This window comes from Apus apus, chromosome 2 (genome assembly GCF_020740795.1).
Source record: "Apus apus isolate bApuApu2 chromosome 2, bApuApu2.pri.cur, whole genome shotgun sequence".
NCBI lineage: Eukaryota > Metazoa > Chordata > Aves > Apodiformes > Apodidae > Apus > Apus apus.
In genome coordinates, this window is record NC_067283.1 from 152,693,404 (window position 1) to 152,710,225 (window position 16,822).

At 42.7% G+C, this 16,822-nt stretch overlaps 1 protein-coding gene across 3 annotated transcripts in view; it reads right to left on the reverse strand.

The window, feature by feature from the left end:
- AGO2 (argonaute RISC catalytic component 2) overlaps window positions 1-16,822 on the reverse strand; it is a 67,595-nt gene that overhangs the window by 13,240 nt on the left and 37,533 nt on the right. For all 3 annotated transcript variants that reach the window (XM_051612470.1, XM_051612471.1, XM_051612472.1), the window contains 8 exons: window positions 14,970-15,103; window positions 11,373-11,557; window positions 9,385-9,544; window positions 7,376-7,466; window positions 5,041-5,235; window positions 3,774-3,908; window positions 2,028-2,129; window positions 642-841 (listed from right to left, as the gene is read on the reverse strand). In XM_051612470.1, the coding sequence (XP_051468430.1) occupies window positions 642-841; window positions 2,028-2,129; window positions 3,774-3,908; window positions 5,041-5,235; window positions 7,376-7,466; window positions 9,385-9,544; window positions 11,373-11,557; window positions 14,970-15,103 (1,202 nt within the window). The remainder of the gene's footprint in view (window positions 1-641; window positions 842-2,027; window positions 2,130-3,773; window positions 3,909-5,040; window positions 5,236-7,375; window positions 7,467-9,384; window positions 9,545-11,372; window positions 11,558-14,969; window positions 15,104-16,822) is intronic.

A 16,822-nucleotide genomic window follows, 5' to 3' on the forward strand; every position in this document is an offset into this window, starting at 1 on the left:
TCCACATTAAAATTTAGTGGTAAGAACAAATAGGCTGCACCTCGAGCCCTGGGTGCAGTTTTGGGCACTGCAGGATAGGAGGGACATCGAGGTGCTGGTGCAGAGAAGGGCAACTGGGCTGGTGAGGGGTCTGGAGAACAGGTCTTATGAGGAGAGGCTGAGGGAGCTGGGGCTGTTCAGCCTGGAGAAGAGGAGGCTGAGGGGAGACCTCACTGCTCTCTACAACTACCTGAGAGGAGGCTGTAGTGAGGTGGGTGTTGGGCTCTTCTCCCTGGTGACCAGCGACAGGACAAGAGGAAATGGGGTCAAGTTTCCCCAGGGGAGATTCAGACTGGATATTAGGAAAAATGTCTTCCCAGAAACAGTGGTGAGGCATTGGAACAGGCTGCCCAGGGAGGTGGTGGAGCCACTGTCCCTGGAGGTGTTCAAAAACAGGTAGATGTGGTGTTCTGGGAGATGGTTTAGTGGTCACAGGGGTGTAGGGCTGACAGTTGGACTTGATGATCTCGAAGGTCTTTTCCAACCTTATCATTTCTACGAAATTTACCCTCAGACTGCTAACTGGAGATACTACTGACCCTGGAATTACCACGCCCACTACCCTTCCAAATTCTGTCATGATTCAAAACCATGCAACTCACCTATCATGTTCCTTATCCACCAGGTGGTACCTGGCTCTGAAGGCAACCAGGTGGGCGTAATAAGCTGGTGCGGGGATGGAGACGGAGCGGGTGCAGCGCACGTAGGTGTGGCACAGCTGGTAGGTGAGAATCTGCAGCTCATCTGAGGAGAAACGATTGTCATCCCAGAGGACGTGGTAGTGAGAAGGTCGGCTTGTTCCCTGAGGGCAGATGACACAGGACATCAGCATTTCCAAAAAGATCTCTTTGAATTTCCACCTCTGCAAGTGAACCGCAACATAACCGGTCGCTTCCTCAGACACCACGGGAGCAATTCTACACGTGGCAGGAAATTTTTCCTTTAAAAAAGGCAAACAACCTCCTTCCTTGCTCTCCACATAGCTAATCCCTTTGCTTTTTTGGACAGGATGGCATGTGCTAGAATTTCATCCCTGTTACTGAAATGATCTTACTGAAATGCACCTCCATCTTGTGAAACTGAGATCTGACAAAAAGCCACCATATAAAGCAGCTTCAGGCAAAACATGAATAGTTAACAGCTGAGTTGTGCCCCTGTTCAATACCCTTCTTCTGAGACTATTTTCATTTTCAGTGCTGCTGTTGTTTAATTGCTTCTGTTTCTGACTGGGAAGAAGAAATCACAAGATGTGAAGCTCCAATGGAACAAGCTAAATGTAATAGCGGCTTCCGAGGAACTGGATGCACATTTCAAGAGATGTTAATGCAAATCAGTTCAACTACTTTGCTGCCATTCAAAGCAGCACAGAGAAAGCAGAGAAGCTGAGGTCACTTGGATTATTCAGCTTGGAGAAAAGGAGGCTGAGGGGTGACCTCACTGCAGCCTGTGGCTTCCTCACCAGGGGAAGAGATGGGGCAGGTCTTGATCTCTTCCCTCCTGTGACCAATGACAGGACTCAGGGAAGCTGAATCAGGGGAGGTTTAGGTTGGGTATCAGGACCAGGTTTTTCCCCCAGAGGGTGGCTGAGCACTGGAACAAGCTCCCCAGGTCAGTGGTCACAGCAGCAAGCCTGCCTGAGTTCAAGAATCCTTTGGATGATGCTCTCAGGCACATGGTGTGATTCTTGGGGTGCCCTACACAGGGACAGGAGTTGGACTCGATGATCCTGATGGGTCCCTTCCAACTCAGCATTTGCTATGATTCTGTGAAGCACAAGAAACTAAATGCACAGGGTGGGCTTCACAACTCTTTAGTTTCATTACTTCTTTTGGATTTTAACAGTGACAGAAGAGCACTGGGATAGCAGAGATGAAAAGCCAAAAGACACAGATAGAAATTGTGCCATTTGTGTCCCACGCAAAGAACGGGGGAAATTCCCACAGCCAGTGCTGGCTTTGAAAGTGACCATCCCACACAAAATGCTGTACCTGAATACCAGCATGACTACACAGGTAAAAGTCAAACTCAGATGGATGGGTGATTTTTGTGTCCACTGTGGTGCCAGCTGGAATGTTTCCACTTTTTCCAACCTGTGTGAACAGAAAATGCAAATATAGTAAGGCAGATACAAAGTTGGGTTTTTTCTCTTTGCAGCTGTACAGTAAAGAAAAAACAAGGAAAAAAAAAAAGGGGGGGAGGGGAATAAAAGGAAGTCAAGAATGAGCAAAATTTAAATTTTGTTCAACTGAAAATCTGGAGTCTCCCCACTATGGAGGACAACCCACAGTTTTTTAAAGACAGGCCACCTTTTCCATCTGTTTTACTTCAAAGCAGAGCTTAAAAATAGGCTCTACTTGAGAACAATGTACCAACTGTAATCTTAGTATGTTATCAGTATTAAAAGAACCTTCATGTCAGAATCAGAAGTTATTAATGATTGCTTTGAAGTCTAATGGACTTCAAATGCTCACACAGAAAAGCCACACGTAAGGAAAAAGAACATGAAAAACCCTTTATGTAAACAGAGGTTTGTCATTAGGAACTCTTTGTTTGCAGCTGTGACTCCATCCTAGACTAGACCCATAACATTGGAATAAAATTGTATCTATGTGAAGTACATGTAAAAATACCTCTGCTAAGAAAACAGGCTGAGAGAGTTGGGGCTGTTCAGCCTGGAGAAGAGAAGGCTCCAGGGAGACCTTAGAGCACCTTCCAGTGCCTGAAGGGGCTCCAGGAAAGCTGGGGAGGGGCTTTGGACAAGGGCAGGGAGTGACAGGACAAGGAGGGGTGGCTTTAAACTGGGATAGAGGAGATTTAGGTTAGGCATTAGGAAGAAATTCTTCACTGTGAGGGTGGTGAGACACTGGCACAGGTTTCCCAGGGAAACTGTGGCTGCCCCATCCCTGGCAGTGTTGAAGGGCAGGTTGGATGGGGCTCTGAGCAACCTGGGCTGGTGGGAAGTGTCCCTGCCCATGCAGGGGGGTTGGAACCTGATGATCCTTAAAGTCCCTTCCAACCCAAACCATTCTGTGAAAAAAAACCCTACAAAACACTAGTAAACCAATTTAAGATGTTTGGTAGTACCATTACTGTGTCTTGACACTTGACATGCTCAAACCAATCTCCACATTTCTAAGACATTACACACCAAGGTACCTCAAAATCAGTGTTAATGGAAAAGAAAGTATTCTCCAAGTGCAAGGTTCATCTCACCTAACAATTTCAGTGTCTACTGTGCAGGTGTCTACATCTCAGCCAGTAACTCAAAAGTAAACAGCAACCAAACTAGTGAGCTTACTAGTGCCAGAATCAAATGAAACGTGCCTTAAGGTGTGCTGGGAATACTAAACAGATCCCCATTTACTACAAGAAGTGTGCCTGAGGGAACTGTTCCAGATGTAGACATCTACAGTACAAACCCTACACACTACTAAGATCACTCTCAACCCTTGCAGACCCTGAGACAGCAAAAAAACTGAAAGGAAACCTGAAAAATAAGATGAATGTAGAAAAAGGACAGACTCATGGAAAGGCAAACCCTGCAGACATTTCAGAAAAGCTTATTGCCAGTTTATTATATGGGACTGAAAATAGAGGTTTTCCTTTCCAGACAGAGAGATCTCACCCACTGTGTTATGTAGGTGTTCAAAGAAGTCTCTTACTACCTCCATGAGCAGCAGGCAGCAGGGAACCTGGTGCCTGCAAGGGACTTGCCAGTCCCCATCAGAACATACCCGTTCGTTTTTATCTGTACAGAAGAGTCTGGTGTGATGCCTCTTCTGCACAACTATAAATGTAATTCCAGGCTGGTAATCCTTCTCTAGCTTAATGCATGCTTCTCTGATAGCCAGCAACTCATGATGGAGAACCTGAGTCACAAAGACAAAGATGTGTGATCAATATTAAATCTCACAGATTATTCTTACTTATCTACAGATGAGTCTTTATCTCTCATGTTCTTTCTTGCACTGTCACTCAAGAGTAATGAGATGTCAAAGCAAGCAGGACCAAACCTTAATTTCTTCACTTAATGAGAACAAATTAGATCACCAGTTTCCTGAGCCAGGCGAGAGCTGGTTCCATATTTGTTCAGCTCCAAGCATGAGGCTTGGATTAATAAGCTGTATGTGAAAACCTTTTCAACTGCCAAATACAAATGAACATTTAATTAGGCTGTTGAATATACTAAAGCCTAATTCTTTTTCAGACAAGCACAGGGGATAAAATCCAGAATTGCTCAACTGCATGCTCTTTCCCAGCTTTGTGAATTCTCATGCAGAATCACAGGCATCCATAAAAACTGAGACAGAGGGAAATGCAATCAAACAGAAACAATTAATTAAGATTTGGGTTAATTATAAAGATTCACTGAAAAACACCGATAAATGGCAAATAATATTACAAGTTCACACAAAGATTAGTTTTGTTGATTCAAGTTTATGAAGTGACATTTACTACCTTCCCCTTGGATTCTGAGAAGCTGACAAAGTTCTGTGTCTTTTATTTTACATATAAAAATACTGGAAAGTGTATGTAAGAATCTTTATATAGAAAAATATTTCATAACATCTAGTACTTGTAAGCAAACAAAATAAATACAAGAAAATGTCTGTTGAATTTTTTTGGGAACTAATGAAAAGTGAGAGTGTGAAAACACAGCATTTGTTGATCCTGGTTAAAAAAGCAGGAAAATTAGTTAACACTTAGGGTTTTTTTCCTGTCCCAGTTTTATGGGATACAGTACTAATATATCCTGAGTTGGTCACAGATGTTGAACATAACTTGAGTGCTATAAGCTAGATGATTAATCATTTTGTAAAGGGAAGTGTAAAAGAACTCTGAAAAAGCTCATGAAAAATGTGAAAAGACTTTCCCTGTTCAGTTAGAACTTGGTGAGGAAGGATTTGTTTGGGGTGAACTTCTTCTCATCACTCCAACTACATCAAACTACATCACTACCAGAAAACGACACCATCGCAATCCCAAAAAGCAAAACCTAACCTGTTGAAACTGCCCCTCAGAAACACCATCTCTGTAGAAGATGATACGAGTTGGCTTAAATCTGGTCGATTTGTAGAACTGAATCAGCAGCTCCCTGACCATGGCAGCCAAATCTTGGATGATCTCCTGGCGGTGCTGCTGGACCCGGACGGTAGCGCAGTATCGATTAGGATGAGCATCCATGCTTCCCACAACCTGGTGAGGAAAGGCTGAGCATCAAAACCAAATGTAAAAGCACTTGACTCAAGGTATTTCACGAAGACAGTATTTTTAACAGGATCCTGTAAAGTAAGGTGTAACCTGGTAAAGATGTAGTCAAAATCGTGATGTGCTTGGAGAGAGCTGTGAGTTGACGCTACCTGTGGTCACACCCTGCTGAAATGGAAGACTTATTTTAAATCTGAAAGGCTGATTTCCTGTTTGCACCTACAGACAGTTAAAAAAACCAAATCTAAGTTGGAGCACTGATGCCATTTAGTTAGGACTGCAGCACAGGAATTTGCACTCCTGAAGACCAAGTGCTTCTCTGGGACACAGTGGATTCATACACAGAACTGAAATGGTGAGGCACTACATGGATGTTGTCTACCTGGACTTCCATAATGTTTCTGACAATGTTTCCCACAGCATTCTGATGAAAAATCTGGCTGCTCATGGCTTGGATGGGCACACTCTCTGCTGGGTAAAACACTGCCTGGATGGCCCAGAGAATGGTGGGGAATGGACTTAAACCCAGCGGGTGGCCAGTCACAAGTCGGGTTCCTCAGGGCTCAGCGTTGGGACCACTCCTTCTTAACATCTTTATTAACAATGAGGAGATAGAATGTACCCTCACTGAGTTTGCAGACGAGTTGGGAGGGAGTGTTGATCTGCCTGAGGGTAGGAAGGCTCCACAGAGAGATTTGGACAGACTGGATCGATGGGCCAAGACCAACTGTATGAAGTTCAACAAGGCTGAGTGCTGGGTCCTGCACGTGGCTCACAACAACCCCATGTAATGCTACAAGCTGGGGGTGGAGTGGCTAGAAAGCTGTCCAGCAGAAAGGGACCTGGGGGTTCTGACTGAAATCTGGCTGAACATGAGCCAGCAGTGTGCCCAGGTAGCCAAGAAGACCAATGGCCTCCTGGCCTGTATTAGAAATAATGTGACCAGCAGGACCAGGGAGGTGATTGTCCCTCTGTACTCAGCATTGGTGAGGCCACTGGTGTCCAGTTTTGGGCACCTCAGTACAGGAAGGACATTGAGGGGCTGGAATGTGTCCAGAGAAGGGCAATGAAGCTGGGGAAGGGTCTGGAGAACAAGTCTTTTGAGAAGGGGCTGAGGGAACTGGGGCTGTTTAGTCTGAAGGAAAGGAGGCTGCACCAGAGGAGGTTTAGACTAGACATTAGGAAGAACTTTTTCACTGAAAGGATTTTCAGACATTGGAAAATTCTGCCCAGGGAGATAACTGAGTCACCATCCTTGGATGTGTTCAAAAGTCATTTAGATGTGGCACTTTGGGGACATGGCTTAGTGCTGGACTTGGTAGATTAGGGTTAATGGTTGGACTTGATGATCTGGAAGGTCTCTTCCAACCTAAGTGATTCTGTGATTCTATGAAAAATCCACACCAAACAGACACTGCCTACCATGGGAAGGGGTTTCTCTGTTTATGAAACATCAAAATTCGTATCTTGTAGAAGTGACATGGGACTTAAAAAGAAACAGACCAAAAAAATAAATATTATCCAAATTCCATATGTGTAAAAATCCCAACTGAGCAGAGCTCCTCCTGGTTTTCCCTGGAAACGTGTATAACTTTTTAAAACAGGTATTTGTTTATTTAGCACCAAAGCTCTTCATGATTAAATAAGCTAGCACAGCCATTCCAGGTGTCTGACATAAAGCCAGTCAGAGGCTTTTCCCTGTATTGAAGGAGCCCATTTCCAAGAAATGACTGCACATTTTGTGCTGCCAGGAAGCTTGAGTCCCCAAAAACCACAACTGAGCCAGTCAAACTCCCTATCAGTAGCTGATAAATTCTTAACATTTTTAACTGCTGAAAAAGCAGATTTAAACATGCACCAGCTTATTACCAGTTGCTGATAAATATCAGCTCATAGAAAAGCTCCTCTGTGTATTAGCAGCTCAGGCATTTTACAAGCTAATACACACATTTAAGTAATTAGGATCAGAGCAAGCTCTCCAAGGTTTCATTAGATTCCTGCAGAAAAATAATTTACAATTAGGCAATCAGAAGAAATGGACCACAGAAGAACTGAAAATCATAAAATGCATTAGAGGGAGCAGCAGGAGAGAGCAGGGGTTATAAAGATCATCACACAGTTTACTCACTGCAGCAATGGAAGGCTTTTTTCCATCTCCAGCTGGTGGATGAGTTACATCTGCACCAAGGAATATCACAGGCTGCTGAAACACTGGGGGTCTGACAAAGAGAAAACAAGCATGTAAAAGCAGCAAGGCTTACACTTGGTAAAGCACATTGTAACTTCAGTAAGTAACACTCTGTGTTCTTGAAGGAATTAGTCAACAATTTGCACCCAATCAGAGTTGGTCACTCGTACTGTGACAGTGATTAGCAGTCCTGATTAGGGTTCTCAAAATACTTCAGCATATTTTGAAAGTATTGCTAATTGCTATTGTTCATTAAAAATGAGGGTGTGTTGTTTTGCTTTGTTTTAAATTAACTTTTGCAGCCTTTATTAATCAGGCCATAGAAAAGAATAAAAGTTCACTCTTTAGCATCAAAAAGCATCTGAGAAAATGAAAAGACTGTACACATATACAGATATATATATATATATATAAAAACCAGCACTGGTAGGGAAGTACAAAAATTGCAGATATCACAGGTATTACTTTAAAAGATTTCATTTTAACTACACTTTGAAGATTTAAACCAACCTTGAAGTTAAGATATTAATCCACTGCATCAAGAGTAGAACACCCAAACACTACACTGGAAGCTCTATGCTTCAACTCTATTCTTTAATAAAATGCTATTAAACAGGGAATCTTGGGCCACCAGAATATTTTCTTGTGTATCTGGGGGTGCAGGGAAACAGGCACATAGGGAGACTGAGCTGTTTTCAGACCTTCTCTGTAAAGAACTTTGAAGGTAATTATAACAGTGTAACATACAACGCAATTATACAAATAAAAAGCTGTTCTATTTCCAACTGCTCAATCAACAGAAAAGAATAATTTAAGTGTTTTCTATTAAATACTCCAAATCCTGCAATTTTCCAGAATGCCTAGGTGTTGGGTGTACCTGTGCCATTACTGGTTTCCCCTTTACATAACCCCGTTTTCATGAATGCACAGTTTATTGGAATAATCAGCAGAATTACACTTCCTGGCCAAATTATTGTTGTCAACATGTGCCACTCAGCAGGGACCTTATGCTTAGGAATCCAGCATAAAATTACTTATATGGTGAGTCCTTCTATGTTTTTTCTACAACAGTATCTTCAACTCCTTTTCCAGGTAAACTGGACCTGGAAATCAATTAAGAGCTTTCTGCTCCCAGCTTTTGTTTTTTTTACATGTCTATGGAAGTTAAGACATTCAACAAAATGAAGAATCCTGACCACAATTAACAGGATTCAAGGAAAAAGGCACTGCTATTCAAGATGGCCCGTATTTGTTTCTGAAAACTCAAAATTTTTTATTTTATTTGCCTTATTTCAACTGAAAGTTGTATACTTCAGTGGTCATATGGGCTGGAGCTGCTCTGCCATGGAGACAGGCTGAGGGAGTTGGGGTGTTCAGCCTGGAGAAGAGAAGGCTCCAGGGAGACCTTAGAGCACCTTCCAGTGCCTGAAGGGCCTCCAGGAAAGCTGGGGAGGGGCTTGGGACAAGGGCTTGTAGTGAGAGGACAAGGGGTGATGGATTAAAACTCCAAGAGGGGAGATTTAGGTTAGACATCAGGAAGAAATTCTTCACCATGAGGGTAGGAAGGCACTGGAACAGGTTGCCCAAAGAGGCTGTGGAAGCCCCATCCCTGGAGGTGTTCAAGGCCAGGTTGGATGAGGCTTGTGCAGCCTGGGCTGGTGGGAGGTGTCCCTGCTCATAGCAGGGAGGTTGGAACCTGATGGTCTTTAAGGTCCCTTCCAACCTTAACCATTCTATGATATGATTATAAATTTCAACTGGAACAAGCATTCCTCTCCAGTCTTCATAACCTAACTTTTCCAGGACTATTTATTAGAAGACAAAAGATAGTTCACCTGAAGAGTCACTTGAACTTTAGTGCTATGACTACAGATAAAAACACCCAAGTTATCTCAAAGTGATGAATGCTCTCTTTACAATGCCCTCTTCCTCTCTGAAAGATGACTTACCTTCCCTGTGGCAGCAAAATGTTATTTACGCCTCCTAATTTGACATTTATTTTCAAGCAAAGGTTAGACAGAGTCTGGGGTGTTGTTCTTTGGACATTTTTCATCTGCACACACTGTGTGGCCATGCCCAGCACGGTGTCACCAACACGCTTCACCTCAGCTGCAAAGCAAGAGGGGAAAAATCTGAAATGTGCAGGCTGCAAATTAAACAACATAGAAGACATTAATTCAGTCACAACTAACTACTCCTAGAGACCTAGCAAAGTGGTTGTTTAATCTTAAAGAAACAAGAGGAAACTTAACCCATAGACCCATGCCCAGTCTCCAATAACCCTCCTCCAAGTTCTGTACTGCTCCACCTGTGCAGGTCCTAAACATTAAACCTTATATTATGGCTTATATTAACTAATGCATTTTTAAAGTTATTCTAATTTTAAAATTATGCTGTGTTTTATCACCAGTGAAGAACCTTTGGCTAAAGAAGTAGGTAATGTGAATAGTCTTAGGATGATGAGGACTTGTTTAATCCTTAAACACTGGATTAATAGGGCAAACTTCATAGTTTGCACTAAACTACCTGACTAAAACCAGTCAGTTTAGCCAAGGATGGACCATAAAATCTCCAAAACAAACTCAATGAGAACTGTACTATTCAAAAGGTTAAACCAAATCCTATTGTTAACAACAAAATTGAGATTCACAGGCTCTAAGAGAGACATTCTCTTACATGCAGGAAAAGAGGAAATTTGGTCTCCAAGACAGGCTCAGAGAAGATACAATCCCCCTTTGGGAAGAGGAGAAGGAAAGAGGCTTTTTGAGCAGCAAGGTGAGAGAAGGAGAAAAGGGTGTAGGCAGTGCAAGAGTATGGAAGAGTGCAGGGAGAAATACAGATGATTAGAGGGGGCAGAAAGAACTACAATTAAAGATAATGACACAGAAAGCAGATGAAAGTGGTGCTACATCCTCCCCGTGGTTAAGCAGAGGAAAGAGTCCCTGTTTAATGCCAAGCAGAAGAGGGACAGTGTCATTTTGCACTGCATTTATTTGGAGCAAATAAAGAAACAAGCAACCTTCTTTGCAAGGGTGAATTCAAGGGGGAAAAAAAGGTACTATTCCACTAAGGTTGGCTTTTTAATCTTTCTTGTTAGCTTCTATGAGATAATCACAGGAAAATAAAGTTAGGAAGTTTTTTTTTTCTGCTTTATTAAGTTGGTGAGGGATGGGATAAAATGAATCTGCAGCTGCTTGGCAGATCTGAACCATGAGAAAAGAAAGTCCATGAAGCTATGGGAGAAAAACAGTGGATGTTGATTGCAATTAGGCAAGTGGAAACAGGAGGAAGGATAGCAGAAAGAGCACTCTTGCCTACAGGAAGGACTAGTTAAAACCAAAATGCATGGTTTATCTAAAACACAGTAAAATCAATGTACTATGTAAAATGCACTCGTTTTCAATCTGCTTCCAAAAAAACAGCTGAAGTTGGTGAGTTTTCACCTTCCATGCACCTGTGTCCTTGCAACCCAAGAGTTAAAAAAATGAAAGAACAGGGAACAAAAATCAATAGGCAGAAATCTTCTCCTTCACTCAACTTTTTTTTTTTTGCCAAAGGATGATGACAGGTCCTGAGCTCATGACTTCTTCCATCACTTGGAATTTTTAGCACACAAGTGCATTTTAATCCACTGCCTATCAGTTTCCAAAAAGCTCTGGTTTAGCATTCTCACTCACAAACTGCATCTCAAATGTAACCAACAGGAAGAATGTGGAAAAGGAAATTGAAAGCATAGACAAAAATAATGAAAAGAATTAAGGTCTTAATATAAAACATCATGCAGCACAAGAAGAATAAAACTGATTTACAGCCCGTTCCCTAAATGGAACGCACACAGCTCTTCTAGAATTAAAACTTCTCTCACTCAGATACTTCACAAAAAATATATCAATTTGTGATTGAAAAACATGTTCATGATTGATGTGCACATACTGACCATAGACTGGTGTTTTTCCTGGCAAAATTACTACAACAAGCTGCAACCCAGTGTAAGTGTTCTTGAGATGTCTGAACATGGGCTCCACACTGTCAGCTCCCTGCGCGTATTTACAGAAGCACGGCTGCCCCTGGATTGGCATTCCTGCATCCCTGGAAATCTTTCTCAGTTGCTCTGTAAAGGACCTAAAGGATGTAAATAAACATATTAGAGTCTCAGGAAGAAACATCCACCTTGATTTTTGTTCTTATTTTTAATGGAACAATCCTGTTAAACTTGCCGAGAGTCGTGCTGTCGAAAAACCTGAGAATTCACCCCAAGTGCATCTTTAATTAACTGTGCCCATGTAGTCCCTGAGGGAATGACAGGGGAAGATGAGGAAATACACTGCATAAGTAACACCATTACTAAAAAATGGATTTCCAAAGCAAATTCCACCTTCTTGGATCATTCTACAGGAGAGAGTCTGAGCTGCTTTTTGCAGAAACACTGCAGTGATGGCATTTTGGGTGGCCAGCTCCACATGCCTCCATGTAGCACCACAACCACAGAAATGGTGCAGTTCCTTCTTCTTCATGGAGAGGGAAACAACCCAGAGAAGTTACCAGCAAATGGACCTACCATCAACAAAAATGCACAAGAAAACCTTGCTAGATATCAGAGCATAAGTCTGTCCTGGACCTGAAGACAAACCTTCTCTGAGGGTGGTGCAAATATAAATCACCCTGTTATGGAACTGGTCAGAAACAGGGATAACCTAATTTTGTCAGAGGTTTTTATCAGTGAAGGCTGCTTCAGGTCCCCAAACTCAAACACTAGTGCAGACACACCCAGGGATGGCCTCCTTTGGTGCTTGGTTTAATGACCAGCCCAGTAAAAGTACTGCTGCCTGGGATCATGGAAACTGGCATCAGTACTGACACAGCCCCTTTTATTATTTTGGAGTGGATGTCCCCACAGACATCTAGAAGCTGCTAATCTTCACCAAAAGCTGCCAGATAATACAGTCTTACCCACTAAGAGGGTGTGAAGATTCGGTTTCTTCAAAACCCATCATTAACTTTCATGAATCATAACAGTTTGTGAGCTTCAGCCCTGCAGCTTATGGCTTCTTGCAGAAAATAGGGACATGAAGTGTCTTCCCTAGCAAAACAGGCACTGAGCTCTGCAAGCACAGTCAGTGGCAGAACATGCAAGTCTAAAATGACACAGGTTTTCAGCCTTCAGAAGTCCATCTTTAAGCATGGTGTCTGAGAGGAAAGGTTCTCTCCCTGTTCCTGAGAGGTAAAGCAGGATAATTTTGAATATTTTTAGGGATTTTGAAGGTGTTTACTCTGACAGACATACAGCAGCCAAGCCACAACTTGCTCAACAAGAGGCAACAAGATGCACCTGGATGCAGCCATGATCCTAGTATGAGGGAATGTTCTTTCACAGTAAGGACAAGCTCCACCTCAACACCAATTTCATTTTGGCTCATTCTATTGAAGCCTCCTGCCTATCTCTCAAACCCAACTCCTACTCAGCATTTCCACTAGAAGCAACAGTGTGGAGGGGGAAATGCCCTGGCAGCTTAGCTCCTAACATGTACCCAGAGTACCTAACAAGTCCCCAGCCTTACCCTGTGGGAGGAAAAGTAAAAGTTAAGATTCACACTGTTTGCTCACCCCTTCTTAGGGAAAAACTCCCAAGCTGTTTGGCAAATCATCTAAAGGAACACTGTTATGGCAATAGTGTTGTTATGAACAATCATTGTCTGGCATTCACCTCCCCAAGAGCAGCTGAGTCACCTGCAAGGACAGCTGCAGGAGCTCCACCTGCCCATGCATGAAGGGAAAGCAATTGCATGCAAAAGAATTGGACAACCCACCTACACAGGCAGACACGCTTTCCCTGATCAAGGAATGGTAGATGTCACTTTTAACAGCAGCCCTTCAACAACCATGTTCCATCCAAAGATAAGAGAAAGCAAATGGCAAAGTTTCATTCCAATTCTCTGAATCAACAAAACAACTAGTGCTGGTCACCTCCCAAACACAGCAACCTGCTCATCATGGTAACTCCAGAGGGTAGAAAGTTTTGTAAAAAAGGTGGATTGCTTTTTAAAAGTTTTCCTTTTAAGTAAGTTCTGCAAAAATAAACCTATTCCGTATAACCAGGGAAAGAACCTAAGACCTAACATGTTAGCAAATGTCACTCTTGACAAACACCTGGCATCAGAGGGACCTTTAAAGGTCATCTTCAACTAGATCAGGTCGCTCAGAGCCCCATCCAACCTGACCTTGAACACTTCCAGGGAGGGCACATCTACCACCTCTCTAGGCAATCACCATCTTCATCATAAGGACTTACTTCCTTGTATCTAGTCTGAATTTAACCTCTTCTAGTTTAAAACCATCACTCCCTGTCCTATTACAATAGGCCCTGCTAAAAAGTTTGTCCCCCTGTTTCTTATAGGCCCTTTTAAAGTACCGGAAGGTTGCTCTAAGGTCACCCCAGAGCCTCTTTTCTTGAGGCTGAAGAACCCCAACTCCCTCAGCCTTTCATCACAGGAAAGGCATACCATCCCTCTCATCTCCTCTGGACCTGCTCCAACAGGTCCATGTCTTTCTGTGCTGATGACTTCCAAGCTGGATGCAGTAACTCCAGGTGGGGCCTCACCAGAGCAGAGTAGAGGTGCAGAACCACATCCTTGAACCTGCTGGCCACACTGCCTTGGATGCAGCCCAGGATACAGGTGGTCTTCTGAGCTGCAAAGGCACTTTGCTGGCTTATGCCCAGCTTTTCATCCACCAGTATCCCCAAGTCCTTCTCTGCAGGGCTGGTCTCAGTCCTTTCATCCCCCAGCCTGCGCTCATTCTGGGGTTTGCTCCAACCCTGGTGCACGACTTTGCACTTGGCCTTGTTGAACCTCATGAGATTCACATGGGCCCAACTTCTGGATCTTGTCCAGGTCCCTCTGGATGGCATCCTGTCCCTCAGGCATGTCAACTGCACCACTCAACTTGGTGACATCTGCAATCTTGATGAGGGTGTCCTCGATCCCACTGTCTACATCACTGATGAAGATATTAAACAGTACTGGTCACAATACAGACCCCTGAGGGACACCACTTGTCTCTGATCTCCATCTGGACATTGAGCCATTACCCACTACCCTCTGGATGAGACCATCCCATCAGTTCCTCATCCACTCAACAGTCCACTCATCAAATCCGTATCTCTCCAATTTAGAGAGAAGGATGTTGTGGGTGGGAAACCATGTCAAAGGCCTTGCAGAAGTCCAGGTAGATGATTCACTAGGTATGAGCACCTGATATTACATCATTTCAGTCATCTTAAATTCAGCCCCAAGGCTTCAGTGGTCAGAAACCTGCCACATAGTATCAATTGCTTTGGGCAAGTCTGATTTGGAGGACTGGATGATGTGGGCACTGAAATCATATTGGAACACAAAAAGACAGAACTCGAAAAGCTCTGTTGAATATGTATTACCAGGCATGAAACAATTAACCCAAATCTGTATTTTCTGTAACTGAAATGATATTTGCATCCATAATAACCAATAAAAATCACCATTTCATGAAGCAGACTTACTTAAGATGAACCTCAGTGCACTGGCGCTGGGGAGCGAAGCAGGCGATCGCCCAAACCTTTATTTCAATTCCAGTGTGAAACTGTTTATTCCTCATATCCCAGACTCCTTGAACTGGTGTTGCAATTGCTTTATTCTGGGTGTAGAAGGAAAAAAAGAAAAAGCCCTAAAACACTAATGCAAAAATTGATTCATGGTAAGAAAAACCAGTTACACTTCTACTCCCCTCCAACTAGCAGGCTACTTATAATCCTGCCTTACCAAGATCATTCTGTCACTGTAGCAAGACAGCTTGCTAGCCAGGTTAAAAATAAAGCTGATAAAAATAAAGCTCATATTGTTCATTTTTAATGTTGATGCTGTTTCCTCTAGTTACATAAAGCAGCAGCAGATAGAAATTACATTTGGAAGGCAGATCCATGCTCAGTATGTAACATTAACAAGAACGTACATTCACAGCAACTTTACAAGTGCTTAGTGTACTTTCCAAGAGTGACTTAATTTAACTATTATCAGTATTTTACTCATTTAAGTATAGTCAGTATTTTACACATCACTAAGTAGAGGCAAAGTGGCTTGATGCCACTCACACAACTCCAGAAAAAATGTGAACAAGTCAACAAAAGATGTTCAGTTACTCAACCTGTGCAACACTTTTTCTGCCATTACTGTGATGGATTATCTAGAGGACAAGGGATATAATAAGACAACTAAAGCAATTCTGGTGATGTTAAGTACTTTAATAAGTATTAGTATCCAGTAGATATTTTAGACAAGCTACCATGATGTCTGCTCATTGATCAGCAGCAGCTAAAATGTATGGGAATCTTTCACAACACGTCATTCATTTTGCCCAGCTGTGTCTGCTGAAGGCAGCACCTCCCACACTCTGACTTTCCATCACTCATCTGCCATGAAGCTCTTGTTCCCCCTCTTCCTCTGGTGCCAGAATGGCTCATTAGAGCACTCTCCATGTTCAGGAGGAGGCACAGACACCTGAGTTACCCTTAACCTGCCAGTGAAGGGAGGTTTGAGCATAATCTTCCCAATTTTGTCTGAAGTGCTTTAGGTGGAAGACACAAGATCCTCTCCCTTTTTGGGATTCAGAAGGTAACAGCCCGATTTGTGCATGGGGACAAAACCATCTTCAGCTGGCAATGCATGACCTAGAAGCTGTTCATCAGAAGCCTCCACAAATAAGGTTATCCCAGCTATCAAAGCTTTCATCTTGCATAAAAACAAAACAAGTTGTATAACTGACAGAAAATCCTGCTTCTCGAGCCTTTTTTGAAAGACACCATAGTAGGAAGATGATGTCAGAATGGCCACCTGAAAAGCCACTGTAAGGAAAAAAACTGAGTAAATACTTCCAACAGCCAGAGGTGGCTCTATAGAAAAACATGTGGATAGAGATAAAACCTTAAAATAGTTGTCCCAAACACAGCTGCTCCACCCAGCACACTCAAAACCAACCAGAAGCTCAGGAAGATTTGAGTTAGGGGAGGCAAAAATGAACAGTAATAATTGGACTAGTGTCTGTTCCTCTCCATACACACTGATCTGAACCACTATTTGCAGGATTCTTCTCACAACACACAATAAAACAGCACCTAAGTAAAAATACACATGTTTTTCTTTGAAGTTTTACATAAACACATTCTTAACCTGGCTTTACTTTCAGAAATAAAGCAGCAATCGAGGGAGATGCAAATTGGCCATTGTGGTTAAGGATTTTCAAAACTTACAGTTTTAAACATCATAGCTCTGATGACTTCATCCCATCACATCCAGCATCACTAACTTAAAGCAAGCCTATTACAGACGTTATCACAGCTGGTAATCAAAGCTATCCCAG